Here is a 19,123-nt window from a genome sequence, read left to right as displayed (position 1 = left end):
GTGACGCAGGAAGTCGTCTGAGGGGGAAGGAGGGGGGTTGGAGGGGGTCTAACCCGGGGGTCCGCTACCTTTATGCAGAAAAGAGACGTTTTAATAAGTATTACAGTTTATACGGAGCCGCAGAATCATGCTGATTTGTTAAATATATATTATATATAATTAAAAAAAATTCAATTTGGAATGTGAAACTGTGACTTCTACTGTTTTAAGTGTTAGGACAAAAAGCAAATCCAGCAAATATTGTCATTATGTACATTTAATTTATGATTTAAAACAAATGTACAGTGCTGTCATAGATCTTCTATATGACAAGATCACCTCACGGACGGATATATCATTTTAGATTTGTTAAATGTTTCTCTCACAGATTTATAATCTAGTTTTATTTTAAATGAAATAAATAAATTGAATATCTCTACCTTTTTTCAGATATTTGTCAAATCGGACCTGATACACCTTTGCTATCATTGAGCAGAGAGAAAATGAGCGAGGTCAAAGTTCATCCATCACTGAGGAAGTTAGAGGACTGACATGTTTTTGTGCGAATTCTGCTGCTGATTCTCAGGTTCCGTGACATTGAGCCACCCCTTCTTCTTCTTCTTCTTCTTCTTCTTCTTATCTTTCTATGAACTGCTCTCTTTAGGACACTTGTGTCAAACAAGGCCCGTGGGCCAGATCTGGCCCTTGGTAACATTTCATCCGGCCCCCAAGATAACGTTTAATTTTTATTAGATCTGGCCCTGCAGTCTGTGACAAATCAAGTCTCTATTTCATTTTCCTTAACAAACTGAAGCTTTTTAGTGAAGTCTTCTGGTGACAGTGAGGCCAAGAAAATGAAGTTTTAATTTCTCTGCAATCTTTGGTTTTGACGTGAAAAGAGGAAAGAGGAGATGAAACGGGACTGATCAAACTCTTGTTGCTCAACTCGCAGGCAAGAAACAATATCAGATATCTGATTTGCGTTAATGTTGAGATTTTTGTTGATGTTTTTTTAAACTGTTATAGAAAAATTCATAACAAGGCATAAGAAATGAATGCTAGTGATGTGTCTTTTTAAGTTCAACCTGCTTTTCTTTGTTCATTAAAGTTCTTAATTCTACATAATATTAAACTGGGAAAATATATTTGATATTTCTATATGAATGATTTGACATATTACGTCTAAAACCAATCAATAAATATGGATGGAGATTGGCTCCTCCGGTAGGACCGAGTTTTGAATTTTGTCCCTCTTGTGTAAGTGAGTTTACCAACGCTGCTTTAGGGTCACTACATCCGTAAACGTCCTCCCTGCAGCTCCACATCCAACTCCATGTGTACAAACCATCTCAGCCTTGCTTCTCTAACTTTGCCTCAGCATCTTCATCTCTGCCACCTGCAGCTCCTCTTTCCATCTCCAAATCCATCAGAGCAGGTCTCACTTCCACCTTGTGAACACGTAATATTTTTTGTCAAATCTCCAACAGTAACATGACACACGGCGCAGAAACCCACACGAAGAAACAAAACTTAGTTTGCTGCATTTGTCAATGCGCCGGATGTTGCAAAAGTTACTGTCATGCTAAAAATAGGACAGATTTTCCCACTTGTTAGGATGTGTAACATAATAAATCTATAAAAATAGTTTATTGGTTCCAGACTGGGCTTCCCCGTCTTTGCCTGTCCTCTTTTGCTGCAGACTTTGCTGCACTGTGACCCAGAGAAAATCAGCAGCTTCTGTGCATTTCTCTGTAAGACCTGTTTGTTCCTGTTACTCAGATAAGGGTCGAGGCCAGAAAGACTCTGTGGCGTAAAGATTCTGTAGGACAAGCTTCAGGTCATCGTCAGACGTTAGGACAGAAACATGTATTAATCCAAAACATGTTGGAATGTCAGCCTGTTTTTTTATTATTATTATTAGTTTTCCAGATTCAGATGTAAAGGATGTTCTTAAATAAATTTGGTTTCACGGACACCCTGCCATTCTTTTTAATCCGCGAAAGGCAAGACAATAATATTTTGCACATGTCTGTCTGTTAGCAAAATATCTCCTGAACCACTGGAGACATTTTAATAAAACTTTCAGAGGGTAATCTTCGGATGTACGTCTACAGCTGATTGACGTTTGGAGTCGATCTGACTCAAGATGGCTGCCGCAGCCAGCTGACCCTGAAAGACACAAAGGTGGCCATAACTAAGTTGGTTTTACAGATATTGGCCTAAAATCAGGTGTGGTTGTAGCTGAGACTAATCCTCAACATGTATCCTGAGCTCTAACAGATTGTGCAAGATCCTTGTTGGAAAATTTGTCATGAACAAATTTGGGGTCAACTCTGGCCGCCTGTTAGCAAAATATACTGGATAACACTTGTGTTTTTGGTCCCGTCTTTCATGAGCTGAACTCAAAGATCTAAGCCCTTTTTCTACGTACACAATAAGCTCTTTTTTCCTCACCTATTTTCCCCAAATTTGTGTAAATGAGCACTTCTTCTTTATCGAGTTAATCCATCCCCCTCACAGGTGTGGCGTAACATGATGCTGATTAGACAGCATGATTATCACACAGGTGTGCCTTAGGCTGGCTGCAATAAAAGGCTCATCAACCACTGAACCATTTGGAGTCAATCGAATTCAAGATGGACGCCACAGTCAGCCGACCTCAGAAAACGCAAAACTGGCTTCATTTCAGTCCACTTTGAAGATATCAGGATACCAGGGTAAGATTTTGTGCGGTACCAGCCGAGTGTTATTCACACGTCATACTCCAAGTGCTACTTATTGTGCGAGAGCTTTGCTTAAAACGTCAGCATCACCTGTAGCAATCAACCCTGTCAGTCTGTTAGAAAAATATCTCATGCACCAACGGGACAGATTTCAACGAAACTTCCAGGAAGTAATCATTGGAGTCAGTGTAATTCAATATGGCCGCCACAGCTGATCAACATCAGCCAACACCAAAAGAGGCTATATTTCAGTCAGTTTTACAGATACAGGGCTTAAATGAGATGACGTGTAACGTTATTGTCACTGTTTGACCAAAAACGGCCTCAACTCTGTCATTTCTCAACATAAGATGATCTTAGTCTAAAACTTTGGTGTGAGAGGTGACGACGGGGCAATCTGCATCATTTCAACAAATGCTGGGCCTTTTAACTTTCTTTGTTTTTAATCCTTTAAACAAGGAGGCGAGCTGCATGTCGGCCTGACAGCAGGTGAACGATGACACCACAGTCATGGAAGTGCAGCACAAACCACAGTAGTACAATCGTACTGTAGAAAAGGGGAAATGAAGGGGCCGCTGTCAACAGTTGTTGTTTCTCGCCTGCGATGACTTTTTGTTTTTTAGCTCGTTTGTTTGAACTCACTGGACTATTTCTGAGCGAGTCATTTTTTAACAACACACACAAAATGTCTGTCAGCTCAGTTTGTTTTACAGGTTTCAGTCCGTCAAAGTCTCATCTCTATACTTCTGAAAATTCTTCTTTTTTTTTTTTTTAATGTCACCCAGTTTGGCTCATCAGATCTTCAAGATTCTTATCAGGTGTTTGTGAACAATGCAACTTGAGTTTATGAGTTCAAGTCAGACCAGCTGGTTTAAAAAAAAACACACACAACAAAACAAAAAACAGGAAGCATCTGTGCAGAAGAGAAACTTCTCGACCAGATCGGCAGACTCAGAGCATGAACTAAACTTCCCACCCATTACCCCTGAAGAGCTGAACTATTTTCAACTGTGAGTCTGAGAAAACCCCCATCAGCAAACAACATGCAGAGCTGACACGTTGATTAGCTTCTTCCAGACTAATTACACCATTTTATCTGCTTTTCACAGAAACTCAACTCATTTTTTACACATTGTCTTTCTTTTTTCCACCCCCTCTTTCAATATATATATTGAAATATATATATATATATATATATATATATATATATTGAAAAATATATATTTCAATCAAACCACTGTGTTCACATCCCAGACAACAGCTTAACCTCGATAATAAAATCGTAATATTAGACAAAAATGACAAAATGTTCAGACGTGTGACCTGTTTGCACGTCTTTCAGCGAACCCGCAGCTCTGTGGTGGAGGACGTGAGAGGGTCTCTTCTTCCTGGAAGTGCATCGTCTGGCCCTCCGAGTGAAAGATAAATATAGTCGACGCAGGTTATTGCATGTTCTTTTGTTACGCAAAACCAAACAGAATGAAAGAAACCCAGTGATGAAATACACGTGTGCCAAGGAAAGTATTTGTTAAAAATAGAGAAGAAAACCAACATATTGTCCGTTTTAAACAGTATGGATAACACAAAGCGATGATACAAGTTAAATGAGTCTATGTTAAAGGCATCAGCAGATCAATCAGCAGGAATAAAAAGAAACTTGTCAATCAAAATGTGGTTTTTAAGCAGCTCGAACTCTTTAGGAGGAGTTTTGCTTCCGTTAAGCCTTAAATAACCTCTGTTAGCTGCTAACTGTCCTTCCAGCAGCGAGACCATCCCATCATCGTAGATGTGACCCGAGCCGCTCTCCAAAGAAAGATGAAACTGTAGACTGAACATGTTCTGCCTCTAAGGTCTCAAAAAAATCCATCCCGAGGTGTGCTGTAATAACACACAAGAAGTGAGGTCTGAGAGAAAACGGGGGGCTAAAACAAGACCTGAGACCCTCAGAGAAGCTCTTCAGGAACTTTAATCCCCCAACTCCACAGCAAAGAGTAAAAAAGTCAATTATTTTTGTGTCTGAAAATGGGGTGACTGCAGGGAGGGTGAACAGAAACACCCAGGTGTAAATCTGCAGAGCTGATAGCTGCAGAGTTGTGATCCAAAGACAGATTGGTTTTCCTCTTTGCAAAAGGTGTCAAAATGTTCAGTGGATTGTAGAGTAAATTCCTAAGATTTACCATGAGTAAATCAGTAAACATCAATGCTTTGCTGTCAACACTGCTAGTAATAATAATAATACAGATAATGGGATTTACTTAGAAAGAATTTCACTAGGAGGCGTCAAATGTGGGAAATGTTCTTTAGTTCAAACCTTAATAGTTAAAGGCTGCCTATCCAATCACATTTATGTTCCATATTCTTATTATCTTACCGACTAATTACTGATTTTAATGGCTCAGACACAGGTTTCAGACCTGTGTGGGAGAGAGATTCGAGGGAAACCCTCAGAGACGGCGAATGGAGCAAATCAGTGGAGGAAATTGTAAAATCCCACGAGACAAAGTTAAGACAGTTTCAATAACCGGAGGACTTGAGACCTTAGAGAACAGGACAGAAAGGACATGGAAACATCAAGAAGATAACAGTTTAAAAGTCATTTAAAAAACATCAAGGGCATAAAACACCTATTTCTAACACAGCTTAGGGGAACTTTATCTAAGCAGGAGTGACACATAATTTATTGGACAAACTTACAATGTTTGAATTGTGACTTAATTACCTGTACAAGAATGCACTGATATGTATCATTATACAACATTAACCTGTAGATATGAAGTTTTAACCAGATAAATCTTGATTTCACATCTGTTTTATTTAACGTGCGTATAGTTTATGCTCTTGTTTAAGTCTATATAATTCTTTGTTGTCTGTGAAAGAAACAAAAACACTAAAACTCAGCTTAATTACAGATTAATTTAAGCTTTTGACTATAGTTAACATCCTTCATGTTAACTATCAGCCCATTTTTATTTGTTGTATCTCTGAGGAATGATTATTTTAGGTTCGAAGGTAAAGAAAGGCACCACGGCGTGTTCACGGGTTTTTAAGCTTTGGAGAGTTAAAAACTCAGAGGAACCGTTCAGCTAAAGCTCGAGCTTCCTTCTTTTGGGGGGTTGTCGTGTGGTTGAGAAAGGTTAAGTAAGTGGAGCAGTTCCGAGAAGTAAATATATATATATATATATATATATATATATATATATATATATATATATATATTTTTTTTTTTTAAGTTATATTAAGTGTGACAGAGAAGGGGAGACCCAAACCAATCAAGTGATAAAAAAAAGAAGCGGGGGTTTTGACTTGACAGATAATGTAAAGTCGAAAAATACAAAGTGAGTGAAAAACAAGCCTAAGAGAGAAACGCTACGGAAGGAAATGAAGCATTTAAAACATCTAAATGTAGAGTTTGAAAGTTGTGAGAAACTCAAGAGAGCACAGCCGCATCACTTTTTTTTTTTTTTTTCACAAATAACAGCGTCGTTTATTGCATCACATCATTTTGACAAACTTGGTTGCCATGGTGATATTTTAGATGTCAACTTTTTTTCCCCCTCGAGGCTTTGACACCATCTGAGCGAAAATGTTTGTTATCAACAGACTCAAACAATCCTTAATTTATTACACTAAACAAGTTTCTGCAGGTCTTGCTGAACTGCAGGTAGTTTTATTCCAGCGCCACCAGGGGGCGACAAACACATCATTCAACATCTGCTGCTCTGAAAGTATAAGATACAGACTTTTATTTTTTTTTTAAATCTCTTTTAAAAATCACAGGTACAGATGAACTCAGTGTTAAATTATAGAGTAATGCTTTTGCTTTGCTTAACATAAGAATACCAAACAATTTCGAAACATTATTTTGTCTGACTCTGAAACCATCTTTGACCTTATGTTGCAGTGATGTGAACTCAAAAATATACTTTCATTTCCTAAAAAGCAAAACCAGACAAATTAATTTAAAAACACATGACAAATGTGGCGTTTCTTTCGGGACAATTTTACTGGAGCGAACAAACCTTTTCATCTGTAAACGTAACTCGTTTTTCTTAACGAACCAGCCCTCTGAGAAGAAAAGGACAGGAAGTACATACTGAGGAGAAATGCATACGTATGTACAATTTACAGCACCTTCAAAAACTGAGAAGGCTGCCGAATGATAGTGTTTTAACATCTGTCTTAAAACAGTGTTTCTGAGGTCTTTCAGTAGCAAGTTTAAGTTCCTTCACAAACTTCATTTTAACATTAGTTTCATTATTTAAAACTTTGGTTGAAGATTACTTTTAAAGAAATTGTAAATTTCAAATCAGCATCACGTGTCTAAGAAAAACAAACAAACAAACAACTTTTTCCAACTATTTCCAATTTAAATAAGATTTACATACGAGTGTAACCTGCTAATCCAGAGATTAGACGAATCCAAAATGTACAAATTCTCCTAAATCACAAGTTCAACATTCACACAAACAAAAACAAAACAAACCAGCCGCATCAAAGACTTTTAAATCAGATATTTAAATAACTGAAAATAAAATATCCAGGAAAAATTGTGCAAGGTGTGATACCGCAGCTGAACAGATCCACTGGTTTATAAATGCAGTTATATTTTTTTTTTCCATAACTGGAAAAAAAAAATGAATAAAAATGTAGGACTGAGTTAAAAACAAACCATTTCAGTAGTGATGGACTGATGTGTGACGTTGACAGGAGAGCACCGGAGATTCTTCTGCAGCTGGATTTACACAGAGGAAAAAAGAAGCAAACGCCAATTCTCTTCACACATTTGAAAAGTAAAAACTCATTACACCAGAAGCAAAACATGCAGCTTAATATTTCATCAATTATTGTCCTTTGATACCCCGAATTATAGCTCTGCTCTGGGAGGGAACACACTCTTCATCACTGTCAGGAGAGAAAACGTTCCCCTCAGTCGGCATCAGCTGATCAACACGTTTGCTGCACATTTCATTAAATGTGCTCTAAAAAACACCAACAAGCATCAGAGCAAGAACTGATCTTAAATCAGCTGGAGCTGTCTGTGTGTGAGGAGTGGAGACCAAAAAAATAAAAAGAATGGGCGAATGATGATTCAGATTCAAAACAGTGACTGATTTAAGCTCACACTTTTCTGCTAACTCAAATAAAACCAGAGGTCCGTCACGGAGACATGTCCCCTGCCCTCCGAGTCTTCATCAAGCACCTGAGAACGCTACTGAGCAGAGGGCCGAGGTGTCCCGACGCCACAGAGAGGACACAAGTCGGCGGATATGAAACGTGTAACTCCAGAGGCTCGGCCCCTCCGTGCAGCTTCATCTCCAGTTGTGGTACGTGTAGAAGCCGATGAACAGCAGGTTGGACGTCAGGCTCGCCAACAGGAGGCCCGGCCAGACGAGACGCTTCGCCAAACCTGGAGAGACAAAGGCGGCATGTTTTACATTGAGTTTATTTCCCCTACTGTGTGTTCAATTAAACAGATCTCTTAGTTTCAGGCATGGAAGGGCTCAGACACTCAACACGAGTCAGTGAAATAGTCACCGGGTCACATCAGGGATCATTTTCGGTTTTAATCTATTTATTTATAGCAGCAGTTAAACACGAATAACTCCTCTGTCTAAACATCCCGCCTTTTATCAGAACTGAAAACAAGTCAGTGCAACTCAAACTGTTGTGTTTAATTTATAAAAGTGTGATTAAATAAAAGCCTGAGTACCTTTTGGAGGAGTGAAGCTCTCAGGGCTCTGCGTCGTCGTGCCAACCTGGCAGGCAGAGGAGTCCGAGGAGCTGCTCCGCTTCTCTTCCTCCTCGATCACGCTGCCGTCTTTCATCAGGGAGCACAAATCTGCACAGTAAAAACAGAAAGTTAAGTCAAGAAACTATAAGGGAGAGCGAAAAAAATAAATAATCCTATGGCACAGAGAAAGCAACTGAAAGGCTGGACATTTTACGCTGCCATCTGGTGGAGAATTGACAAACAGACGGTGTGAAATGCAAATAATAATATTATAACAACAAACGCTTCTTTCTCCAGGTCAGAGTTCACTGCACTTGCCGTTCGGACTTTGGAAAGGGGACAGGTCCCGAGAGAAGCAGCTGTCGTAAATGAACGGGGCCGGCTCGGCGTAGAAAGGAAACGGAGACGGCGGCGGCGGGGACATGGGCTTCGGTTCGGGTTCACGCGAGAAAAGCCGCAGTTTCTGGCCGCTGATGTTGAGGCGAGCGGGGCTGATGAGGGGGCGGCGCTGTCTGGCGGAACCGGAACTGGACGTAACAGAGCCGGCCACCGAAGGCGTCGGAGAGAGGCCCGGCGAGGACGGCCGGCTGCCGGACTTCAAGGAAAAGTAATCTGGGTCCAAAAAAAACAACCAAACAAAACCCATAACAATTTATTTAATACTGAGAAGCTGTCACATTATTAGGATCACAGACAAAAAAAGCTCCAGTTTTAGCACCTGAGGTTGTTGAGTCTTTGTACAGCGAGGCGGGTCTGCTTCCACTGAACAGGTAACCAGAATCTGAAAGGAAAAAACAAACCAGGATGTGTGATTTCACCGTTAGCACAACTGAAGAAACGGGGTTTAGGACTGAATGCAGCATGCACACACGTAATGTACTGAGAGGCTGGTGGGTTTTTAGGAAACAAACAGCAATTCTTTTAAAGAATGAGGTTTAATTTATTAAAGCCCTTCAAAAAAGGTAAAAACAAATCTCTGAAATATTAAAGCTAAATACTTTTGTGTAGCGTTTCAAGGAAACAGACAGTTTACTGAAGTATTCAAACTTGAAGCTTGTTTTTGTAAAATCCTGCATTCATTTTTATTCATTTCCACAGAAAACTGAGTTTCTCCACGTATTTTGAAAGAGTGAACTTTTTTTCCTTTTCTTACTATTATGTCGTTTTAATTTTTTGGACTATTTAAAACATCCAGCTCAGAGGTGCGCAGTCAGACTCTGATTGGTGGGGGGGTCATTTTAATCTGCCGACAATCAAACTTTAGCGTTACCTGCCCTGCTGAGGGAGGGGACGGTCCCGAGGCAGAGGGCTCTGCTGAGGCGTCCGGGCAGAGTGGAGGGGGACGCCCTGCGCTCGCGGGGGCCCTGCCGGCGGTTGATGAGCGTGGAGAAGTTGGGGGGCGGGGAGGGGACGAAGCACTCGTCCAGGTCGGGGCTGAGAAAAGGAGGCGGGCCGCTGAAAGGCGGGGCCACAGAGCCGCCTGCGAGGTATCTGCAACACAAGAGCAACGTAATGGTCCACTGCCTGCAGTCAGAGTCAGAACAACGAGCCGGGGACATTTCACAAGGAGACGGACCGAAGAAAAACTGAGCCGTTATAGAATTTTACTCCACTGGAGGATATTAATTTCTTTCAAAATATTGTTACTATGAGACTTAACAAAATATATAATCCCAAACCACAATAATGGCAGATATTTTAAATTAGATTAAAATAAAATCATTCAAAACATCAGTAATGAGGCAGTCTGAAATGCTGATTTAATCACGGAAGTGTTTTAAGTGCACACAGAAGAAACATTTCAATAAGGAGCAACACGCACCAACATCTTTAACTTAACTAAGAATAGAAATACACACTTTTATTAAAAACACAATCCTTTACTTTAAATGGTTGCAGAACAGGAAAAGCTGATTAGAAACATGAGCACAAAGAAGACAAGCAGAAGCTGTTTTCTTTCTCTAACCGTTTATTATATTCCACATACAGCAAGCATTACTACAAACAAACAAAAAAATCTGAAAGCGACATAAATACATAAATCTGGCTCCCGGTTACATCACTCAGAGCGCGTTGTAGGAAACGGCTGCTACACAAACCCATGTTGTGGCTCGGCGGTGTCAGAGGAGAAACACAACGAGCGACTGGCTGAACTGAGGAACACGCATCAGAATTTGGCAAATTAGTAACCGAAGCCTCTTTAATAAACCAGACCGGGGGGGGTTCTCCTACATTCACTGCTAAATCACATTTGTTGGCTACAAAGTTGATATTCACAAGAACACAGAGCAGTAAAAACACTTTTAAAAGAAAGCTATCTTTGTTAAATATCATAAATTTGTGAGTTTAATAAATAGTAGCTTAAACTTGTAATTACCCTAACTGCATACAGTGCTTTACCAGGTGAGATTAACGTTCGTACAGCTTGTGTAAATACAGAAATTAGAAAATAAGAAAGACCCAGGCCAGACATTATAAGCACAGAGAATTAGAAACATGAAGACTTGTGGCAAACAACCTTTCGGGCGCAGCATGTTAAACTTTGGCGAGTTGTGCTTTGCATAAAGGAGCAAAGAGGTGAAAATCCACCGTCCTGTCACTGACGCGTCCTCTGGGTTTGGTTGGGTTTATTTTGAAGCACACACAATCAGGTGTTTCAGTCCAACTGAAGTATTCAAATGCATCTCAAAATACTCCACCTGAACAGCACCATTTGGTTTTGATTTCAATCATTTAAAAAAATAATCAGCTGAAGATGCCGTTCAGAATGTCATTTTTTAACACGAGCTGCAGCACAAGGCGTCAGTTTACTCCATATGCTGCACGGGAAAATCAGCTTTTCAGTTCATAAACCTCAGCTTAAAACAAAACAACAACAAAAAGACGACATGCTGTCAAATCTATCCTCATAACCCACAAACTACATCCCTAAAGGAGTACACACACACACACACACAGGATTATTTTAACACTGGTACCAACACACTAACCAGACAGAGGGGATCTTTGTAGTTAGTGACGCTTTTTTCACATCAGTAAATACAACTCCAATAAAGTCAAACAACGTAACAGAAATAAACACGTAAAAAGTGAAATGTTAGTGCGTAAAATGTTCATTAGTGTTTTTAATAGATCAACAAATACGAATGTTGATCAGTGTTGGTGAAAGAGGGAAGAGGAGTACTAAATGTCACATTTTAAATTCTGAGATAAACCGTGAACATTAGGACAAATTTGTCGTAACTTCTACATAACGAACAAAAAGACAAATGTAATGAGCTTGTGTGTTCACTGATCTAAGCAGCTTTAAAGAACTGATCCATCGCAGCGAACAGCGGGCGCTCAAACAGGTGACTACCTGACAGGTGTGTGGCCAATCAGCAACAACTTTCAGTAACAAAACCAGCTGTAAACGCAGCGTAAACACAAAGACCGTGGACCATTTCTAATGTTTTAGTTGCTTCTGTGTCGGGAAGGAATTTGATCCATTTCATTTTTGTTTTCTATCATGATGAGGCACAAAAAACCCCTTCAGTCTGACCACCACAGAGCTCTGATTTGAGCTTAACGCAGGCAGAACAGGACCATTATTTCAAAAATAAACCAAATCTGCAGAGGAGTGGTCTGCTAAGAGCCCAGGAAACAGGCGTACCGAGAAAAACATTACCAATCTGAGGGTTAAAAATGTCCCAAATACAGTTTTCTGTGACTTGCAATTTATACGATCATCAGTACATTCCTAGCATTTAAAACCTTTGCACAATCCTGTCCAGATGAAACGTTTTCCAGGCTTATAGGTGAAAATCAAGAATAAATTCAAGTAGGAATGAGTTCTAACAAAGCAGCGTCTACACAGAGATCACAGCAGTGGCGAACGGGCACAAACAGCAAAAGAGTTAGATGTTCAAACGGACCCTAATAAGGTAGGAGCTGTTAAATAAGTTATCAAAAAAGTGAAATTCTTTCAGGCTAGAACATCAAATTAACACTGATGTGACCGTGTACTCCACGTCACAGCCTGTCCTGTAGCTCACCTTTGTTTGTAAGAGCCAATAAAAGATCTAGTGTTTAACCTCAACAGGCTTAATGTCCTAATGCACCACAGCAAGAGTAACTATTGTTGAACACTTATTACACAGGCACGAAACCAGAGGCAGATCCTTAAATTTATGTTTCCAGTCACTCAAAACCTACAAACTCTGTCACTCAGGTGGAAATGCTCAAAATGCTACAAGTAGAGGTTCCAATAAAGGTCATTCAAGCTTAAACGAAAGAACTACAGCAATAAATACTTAAAATAACACTTTTTTTAAAAGAATTATCCAAGCTCTTCTGTCAGCTGTAGATGTTGTGCAGTTCATGAACAAATACGTTCTTTCAACAACTACAACTTGTGTCTAAAAATCAAAAATAAGTGTTTCGTGCAATAACCTGTAGTTAGTGAAACAAATCCATCAAACCGTTAACAAATATATTAGTACAATCCAAATACTTTTAGATATTCCAGTAGTGTAGGTTACAACAGTTAATACTAGGTAGGAATGTGAATACTAGTTTTTATCATAACAGCTTACATGTTGATTTAACTGGTATGATCAGTCCATCATAACGTTGATTCGCTGAAACATTTTACATTAATAAACAGGATTAAAATGAAAGAAACTTTTGCACAGCTTTCTGAGAACACATGATTACTTTCTACAATCTGTAGCTTATATCTACCAGCGTCGGTTTAGAAACAGTTCACTTTGGACTCAATGATTGAAAGATTTGATCAGCTTGTTTGGGTTTTTTTCCCAATCAGCAGCTTATGAAAACGAAAAAAGCATAGGACAGAACTGACGATCAGCTGACTCTAATGTGAACACACACTTATGTGAAAATGAGGCAGATGTGTTTATGGACAACGTTCCAGATTCCAAGTCATCGAAGCTAATAATGATAAATACAGAAAAGCCAGGTTTTAGTACAAGGTGGGTACCCCAAACAGCTAAGGCTGATAAAAGCTCTTTATTTGAGGAAACGCTGATCACAGCTACGTATTTATGCATTTTGATCTGATCAGACAAAAGCACGCAGAGTGAAGGCTCCCAACGTGAACACACATCACTGCTCAGGTTCTGACCTTCGGTATCTGGCTCTTCGCGGCCCCAGGGGTTTGCGAGTCGCAGCAGCAGCAGCAAAGCTGACAAGGCAACAAAGGGAGACGGCAACGAGCTTGGCTGTGTCCATCCAGCTCACGGCGTTCGTCAGGTAGCTCTCAGCCAGGTGGAGGCACAGGATGAGGAACCACAGGACGGAGGCTACAGCATCAATCCTCCTCAGCCTGAAAGCGAACGAGACGAGAAAAAAAATGGTTTTGAACCAATCTATGTTTAAACGCCTTAAACGACAACAAAAAAACATTCTGACTGTTTTACCTCACAGGTCCTGCTAAGAAGATAGCTGTGAGACACGTCAACAGGCCAGCAGAGACTATCCCCAGCTGGTTGTCCCTTCCGTGCTGCCACACCAGCTTGGTATTTTCCAAGGCCCTGTCCGGGAAAAACTCCAGCAGACTCTGCCACACAGACGCAGCTGCACTGCTGCTGCTGTCGGGGGTGGACTCATTCTTGAACTGAGGCTTCGGAGGAACGACGCCGCCGCTTGACGTCTGCGGCCCACTCGGCGAGACGGGTTGTTCTGGCAATTCGTAGAGAGACGCGGCAAGTAGGAAAGCACATATCAAGAAGACAAGGACCCGCAGCAGTATGACCCCCGTCGGTGAGGACAGAGAATGGGCGCTCTGTGGGAAACAGAATGGGTTTCTATTTTTGAACCTGGCACTGCAGAAGAACATGCAACAATTTCATGTGCCACTGAAGAAGGCAGCATTTTTGATTGAATGGTAAATATTATTTTTAACAGGTGAGAATGCAGAAAATATTTTAGTAAGACTCATAGTTATAGTGATATGAGTATCTTTTACCTTTTTTTAATATTTTACACATTTATTCAATCTGAAACTTTGCTCCTCAACGTTGACGCTTTTGCACTGACCTTCACGAACTCCGTGTCGGACTCTCGAGTGCATCGAAGCTGGTGGTTTAGGAGCACCGTGCGAAGCTGGCGGTTCTGATATTTTATATAATATTCTACTGCCGTCTGACACGGCCTGCATAACTTGTAGGTCTGCTCTAGGTGATGCTTGTAGGCTTCAATTTCCTCATCATAGTTGTCCTAAAATGGAAGGAAACAGAAACATTAAGTTGGTATTAAGCATTCTCTGGGCTTTTGTTGCATTAATTACAACAAAGAAAAAAGTACACACATCATCCCTGGGGATGTATGAAGCCAACTGTTTGATTTTTGCAGACTGGTTATTGTTGCACTTCCTGCACAGCAGCATCTGACAGTTGACCCACTGCAGAGACTTGGGTGTCTGCGAGGACGGGAGGCTTCCGGATACGCCGTGATTCAGGTGCTCCATGTACTGAGCCGGGATGGGTTTGTTGTAGTCTCCATTCTAGCAAAAGGACAGCCATAAAATTAAACTACTTCAAAATAAAATTAAAAAAGGATTCTCATGTGTGAAGGAACCTTGAATCTCACCTCTTGGAAACCGTTGTACTGGTCGCAGTTTGGACAATCCCAGCAATTCCTGTTTCCGTAAGGAACCACTGTGTTCTGATCACAGAACCAGCAGTTCACGTTTGCATGAGTGGGCTTCTTTCTGTTAAAAAAAAAAAACAAACAAGTTTCACTTCATTACAATGGTAATCAAACAAACTGGCACACATTTTCCAATACGGTAACTACATAAAAATGGATCTTTATAGAACGAAAGGTGTGTAATAGTTACAGACCTGAACTTATTTGTTTCTCAAGTTACTGTTTACAAAACCTTTCGCCCCACAAAAACACAAGGTTTCTAAATTATAAGCAACCAACATATGTAAAAATCACACTATTGTATACACAAGAACACATCCAAATGTAGCTACAAAATATCCACATATTCAAATGAGATTTCTTCCAGTAAAACACATCGACTAAACTGACTACTGGAGTTTTGAGTGCATCTATTTTATCTGTACTTGTTATTATTTAACAACGTATCCTGTTGCATTCTTTTTTAACTTCACCAGTGCGTTCAGTATAGGTGGTGAACAAGTTTACGGTAGTTAATTTTGCTCATAAAACCTTTCAAACGTCGTTCGTGTCGATGTACTGATTCCAAGGTCTAAAAAAAAATGTCAACAAACCGCTTGATAGATGTGCTTCACACGATTAGCGCGGCTAGCACAGTTAGCATACAAGCTAGCGACATGTAACTACCGCCGGTGAACAAAACGGAATGCGTTTACAAGTTTGTGTCCCGCAAATGCCTGCTCTAATTACCCAAAAACAAAATTTACAAATGTTGGCTAACTGTTATAGCATCAAAATGGCAAGGCGGTTAGCTGAAGATTTCATTAAAGCGCTCGGTCTAGATCCTAAACATTCCTTACCTGGTAACGATCTTATAGATCAGCGCTCCGCCTGCGACGACCGCCGTAGCTCCGACTCCACTGTACATTAGTTCGGGATATTCAAACAGCTTGTTAAACGTTTCCATTTTTACCGGGATCCGTCGCAGGGGGAGTTTTGCCGTACGGTTTAAGGAGGCAAAACACGGCGCGGGAGCGCACGCGGTAAGCAATTCCTTTTGTTCACGCCCATGTAACGGAAACGGAATGTGCGTAACCACCCGGCTGCGTTCCAACAGGTTCTGTCTTTTTTCTTCTAGTTCACCGTTTACTGAAATAAATAAATATATATTTCATTTTATTACATGTGAACACAATATATAAATTTCCACAACATATATCAATGATTTATGTCGTGTTATAAAGTATAATGTGGAGTCTTTTTGAAAGACAACTGGAGTAGAAACAGTATTGGAATGCGGCCGAAAGAGGGACTGACGTCGTCATTTTCCTCCTTTGGCTCAACGCTGCATTCGATGACATTTGGGAATATAAAGTTTTATATCTTCAACAAAAAAATCAAATAACACAAATTGCTACGAATTAAAAGATTTTTTTGTCAGTCACTCGAGTAAGGTTTCTCATCATCACCCTCCATTTTCTTCACAACAATAATCTAAAAGCAGGCTTTCACAGTAAAAGCAAACTCATTATTGCGGTATTCTTGATTACACACTAGACCAAAGGCACTCATGTTTAATCTGTTTGTTTGTTTTTGTGTTGACGAGTGTTAGATGTTGATATCAAAGCAAAAATAAATAAATAAATAAGTCTCGAGGCCATCACTTGCCCAATTGGCTAGATGTTATGCCCACTTCCGAGGCGCTACAAACGCAGCGCGATATCAGCGCTTCACCTTTATCCCTAATCAAACAGAAGCCTGTTAAATGTTCCACTGATTATAACACCACGTATGGCTCAGAGAGAAAGTGACACATTACATTTGGTGCTAAATTTACTTTTACAGTAGCCGACTTACTTAACGTACCCTATGAACGCCTCCATGAAAAAGTCAGCTTGCCTGAAAACCTTAACGTTTTGTCAGTATCACCAAAATCCAGCTATGGTTCTTATTTAATTACATCCATCATTAATATAGGTTGTAAATAAATAAATACGTTCAAGCTATATGCATAGTTAAGCTTTTGCTTGTCCATTATAAGATATTTGGGTGAACCATCAACCTTGACTCCTCACATTAAATTATAATTCTAAATTTGTGCTCATGTTATTACAAGTTCCAGGTTTTTAAAATAAACTGTGTCATTTTTTATATCTATAAGCTGTCTTTATGAATGAGATAAGATTTCATGGAATGCAATCAATCAATGTAGTTAATAATAATATGATAATATCAATAATAATAAGTTATAGTCCCAGCAGGGATTGAGTCAATAAAAGAGGGCATGTCGTGCAAAAATAACATTTTATTTTAACAAACATGATGTAGTTCACATCAAGAAACATTTAGAATGGAATAAAAAAATGGTCAGTGCTTCCGTTTCATCAAATATAGCAGCTCAAAAGAATGACAAAAAATAGAGAAAAATAATAAATAATGTCGCATGGAAACAAATGCAGTCTATATTTAGAGAATAAAACAATGCAAAAAATGGACAAAAAACAATGTTTTCAGCAAAAAAAAAGTCATTATCTCAAACTTAGTTGTTTGATATCCAGCTCATACTTGACTTTTTGCCATGAGTAAATATCGTTTTTGTGCTTATGGAAGCGCACCCTGCGGGCTGCAAACAAACAGAAGAACAACCAACAGTCTTCAAACCTCATCCGAACATCAGCCTTTTTACCTGACAAACTGAACTGAAATGGTGAACCAGGTGAGCTCAGACCCCCGCTCCCCTACAGGTCGGAGAAGTACGCCAGGGGCGCCTCTGCCGGTCTCACGTAAGACGGGAACTGCTGGTAGCTGCAGCCCACAGACACGGTGCCTCCGTCCGGGCTCAGGGGCTGCGTCACCCCGCCGTACGGGTAGCCGTTGTGCGGAACCAGAACCGACGGGTGGCGGTTGTACGCGCCGTACACGGGCCGGTGGAAGTGCGCGGGCGGGCAGTAGGAGCCGCCGGTGGACCCGGAGACGGGCTGCGCTCCGGGGTAACCGCCCGCCTGGGCCGAGCCGGGATGGCGCAGCTCCCACGGCGCGCCGCTCACGTACGGCTGCAGGTAGAGCGGCTCGGGGTACTCCACGGGGGGCCCTGTCAGGTAAGGCACGCTCGAGGCTCTGTAGGGTCTCCTCACCCTCCTCCGGCGCCGGTAATTCCCCTTCTCGAACATGTCCTCGAACGCGGGGTCCAGCGTCCAGTAGCTGCCCTTCCTGTCCCCCCTGCTCTCCCGGGGCACCTTGACGAAGCACTCGTTCAGAGACAAGTTGTGCCTGATGCTGTTCTGCCAGCCCTTCTTGTTCCTCTCATAATAAGGGAACTTGGAGATGATGTAATTATAAATCCCGCTCAGAGTTTCTCTCCTGTCCCCGCTGTCCCTGATTGCCATGGCAATCAGGGCCACGTAGGAGAAGGGCGGCTTCTCCAGGTGGACGGCGTCCTCCTGACCTTTGGCTTCAGCGGGGCCGCCGGAGCCGAAGTCCGGGAGCTGCTGCTCCTCCTCTCCCTGCTTCGCTGCTTGCTCCTCCGCATCCATGCCTCAGGTAAGGACTGCGCGTCTGTGCGTCCTGCAGGGACGCGTGGCCGCGGTATGATGCTGCAGGAGCAGACACTCCGCCCACAGGCCGGTTCAGGTGCGCCACTCGCCTTCTTTCATCTCCTCCTTTTCTCACGCTGTGTGACACAGCTGGCTGTTTAGGTTGAAACGAGGGTCAGAGGAGCGTGTTTTCAAGCAGCCAGTAAATTCCCACTTTTGTGGTCCCATCAAAGACTGGTTCAGGTCCACTTCAAAGTCCCCCCCCCCCAGTATTTTGTCCAAGTCACTTCTGCAACAGGTGGACAAAAAAGGGTCATCTAAAAAATGTTGACCTGCTGAATTTCAGCACAATGCTAAATTAACATTACACTCTTATGATGTGATGTGCTACAAATAATCAAAAAACAAGTGGGGACATTTGCAGATACTATTATTTTACCCCCAAAACAACCTGTAGATTGTTGTATTTAAAAGCTACAAGTATATTCACTTAAGCTGATGTATGCCAACAACAGTGTTGCTTATTG

At 41.1% G+C, this 19,123-nt stretch overlaps 2 protein-coding genes across 3 annotated transcripts; both read right to left on the bottom strand.

The window, feature by feature from the left end:
- Positions 1-6,422: 6,422 nt before the first annotated feature.
- Positions 6,423-16,149, bottom strand: tmem201 (transmembrane protein 201). Of its 2 annotated transcripts, XM_017417888.3 has the most exons (11): positions 15,924-16,149; positions 15,025-15,145; positions 14,744-14,938; positions 14,473-14,652; positions 13,854-14,218; positions 13,559-13,759; positions 9,704-9,924; positions 9,152-9,214; positions 8,752-9,045; positions 8,413-8,541; positions 6,423-8,109 (listed from the first exon to the last, which is right to left on the bottom strand). In XM_017417888.3, exons 1-11 carry the CDS (start codon positions 16,028-16,030, stop codon positions 8,012-8,014), a joined length of 1,974 nt encoding a protein of 657 aa, XP_017273377.1. In that variant the 5' UTR covers positions 16,031-16,149; the 3' UTR covers positions 6,423-8,011. The 2 variants fall into 2 exon arrangements, with proteins under 2 accessions (XP_017273377.1, XP_024862042.1); XM_025006274.2 differs by lacking the exons at positions 6,423-8,109; positions 8,413-8,541; positions 8,752-9,045; positions 9,152-9,214; positions 9,704-9,924 and having other exon boundaries at positions 10,383-13,759; positions 15,924-16,148.
- Positions 16,150-17,350: 1,201 nt separating this feature from the next.
- Positions 17,351-18,667, bottom strand: foxl2l (forkhead box L2-like). Its single transcript, XM_017417654.3, has one exon. The coding sequence runs from the start codon at positions 18,594-18,596 to the stop codon at positions 17,802-17,804; it is 795 nt and encodes a 264-aa protein (XP_017273143.1). The 5' UTR covers positions 18,597-18,667; the 3' UTR covers positions 17,351-17,801.
- Between the last annotated feature and the right edge of the window lie 456 nt (positions 18,668-19,123).

This window comes from Kryptolebias marmoratus, linkage group LG8, assembly GCF_001649575.2.
Source record: "Kryptolebias marmoratus isolate JLee-2015 linkage group LG8, ASM164957v2, whole genome shotgun sequence".
Classification (NCBI taxonomy): Eukaryota; Metazoa; Chordata; class Actinopteri; order Cyprinodontiformes; family Rivulidae; genus Kryptolebias; species Kryptolebias marmoratus.
Note: the sequence above shows the minus strand (reverse complement) of the source record. Positions and strands in the feature narration are given on the sequence as shown.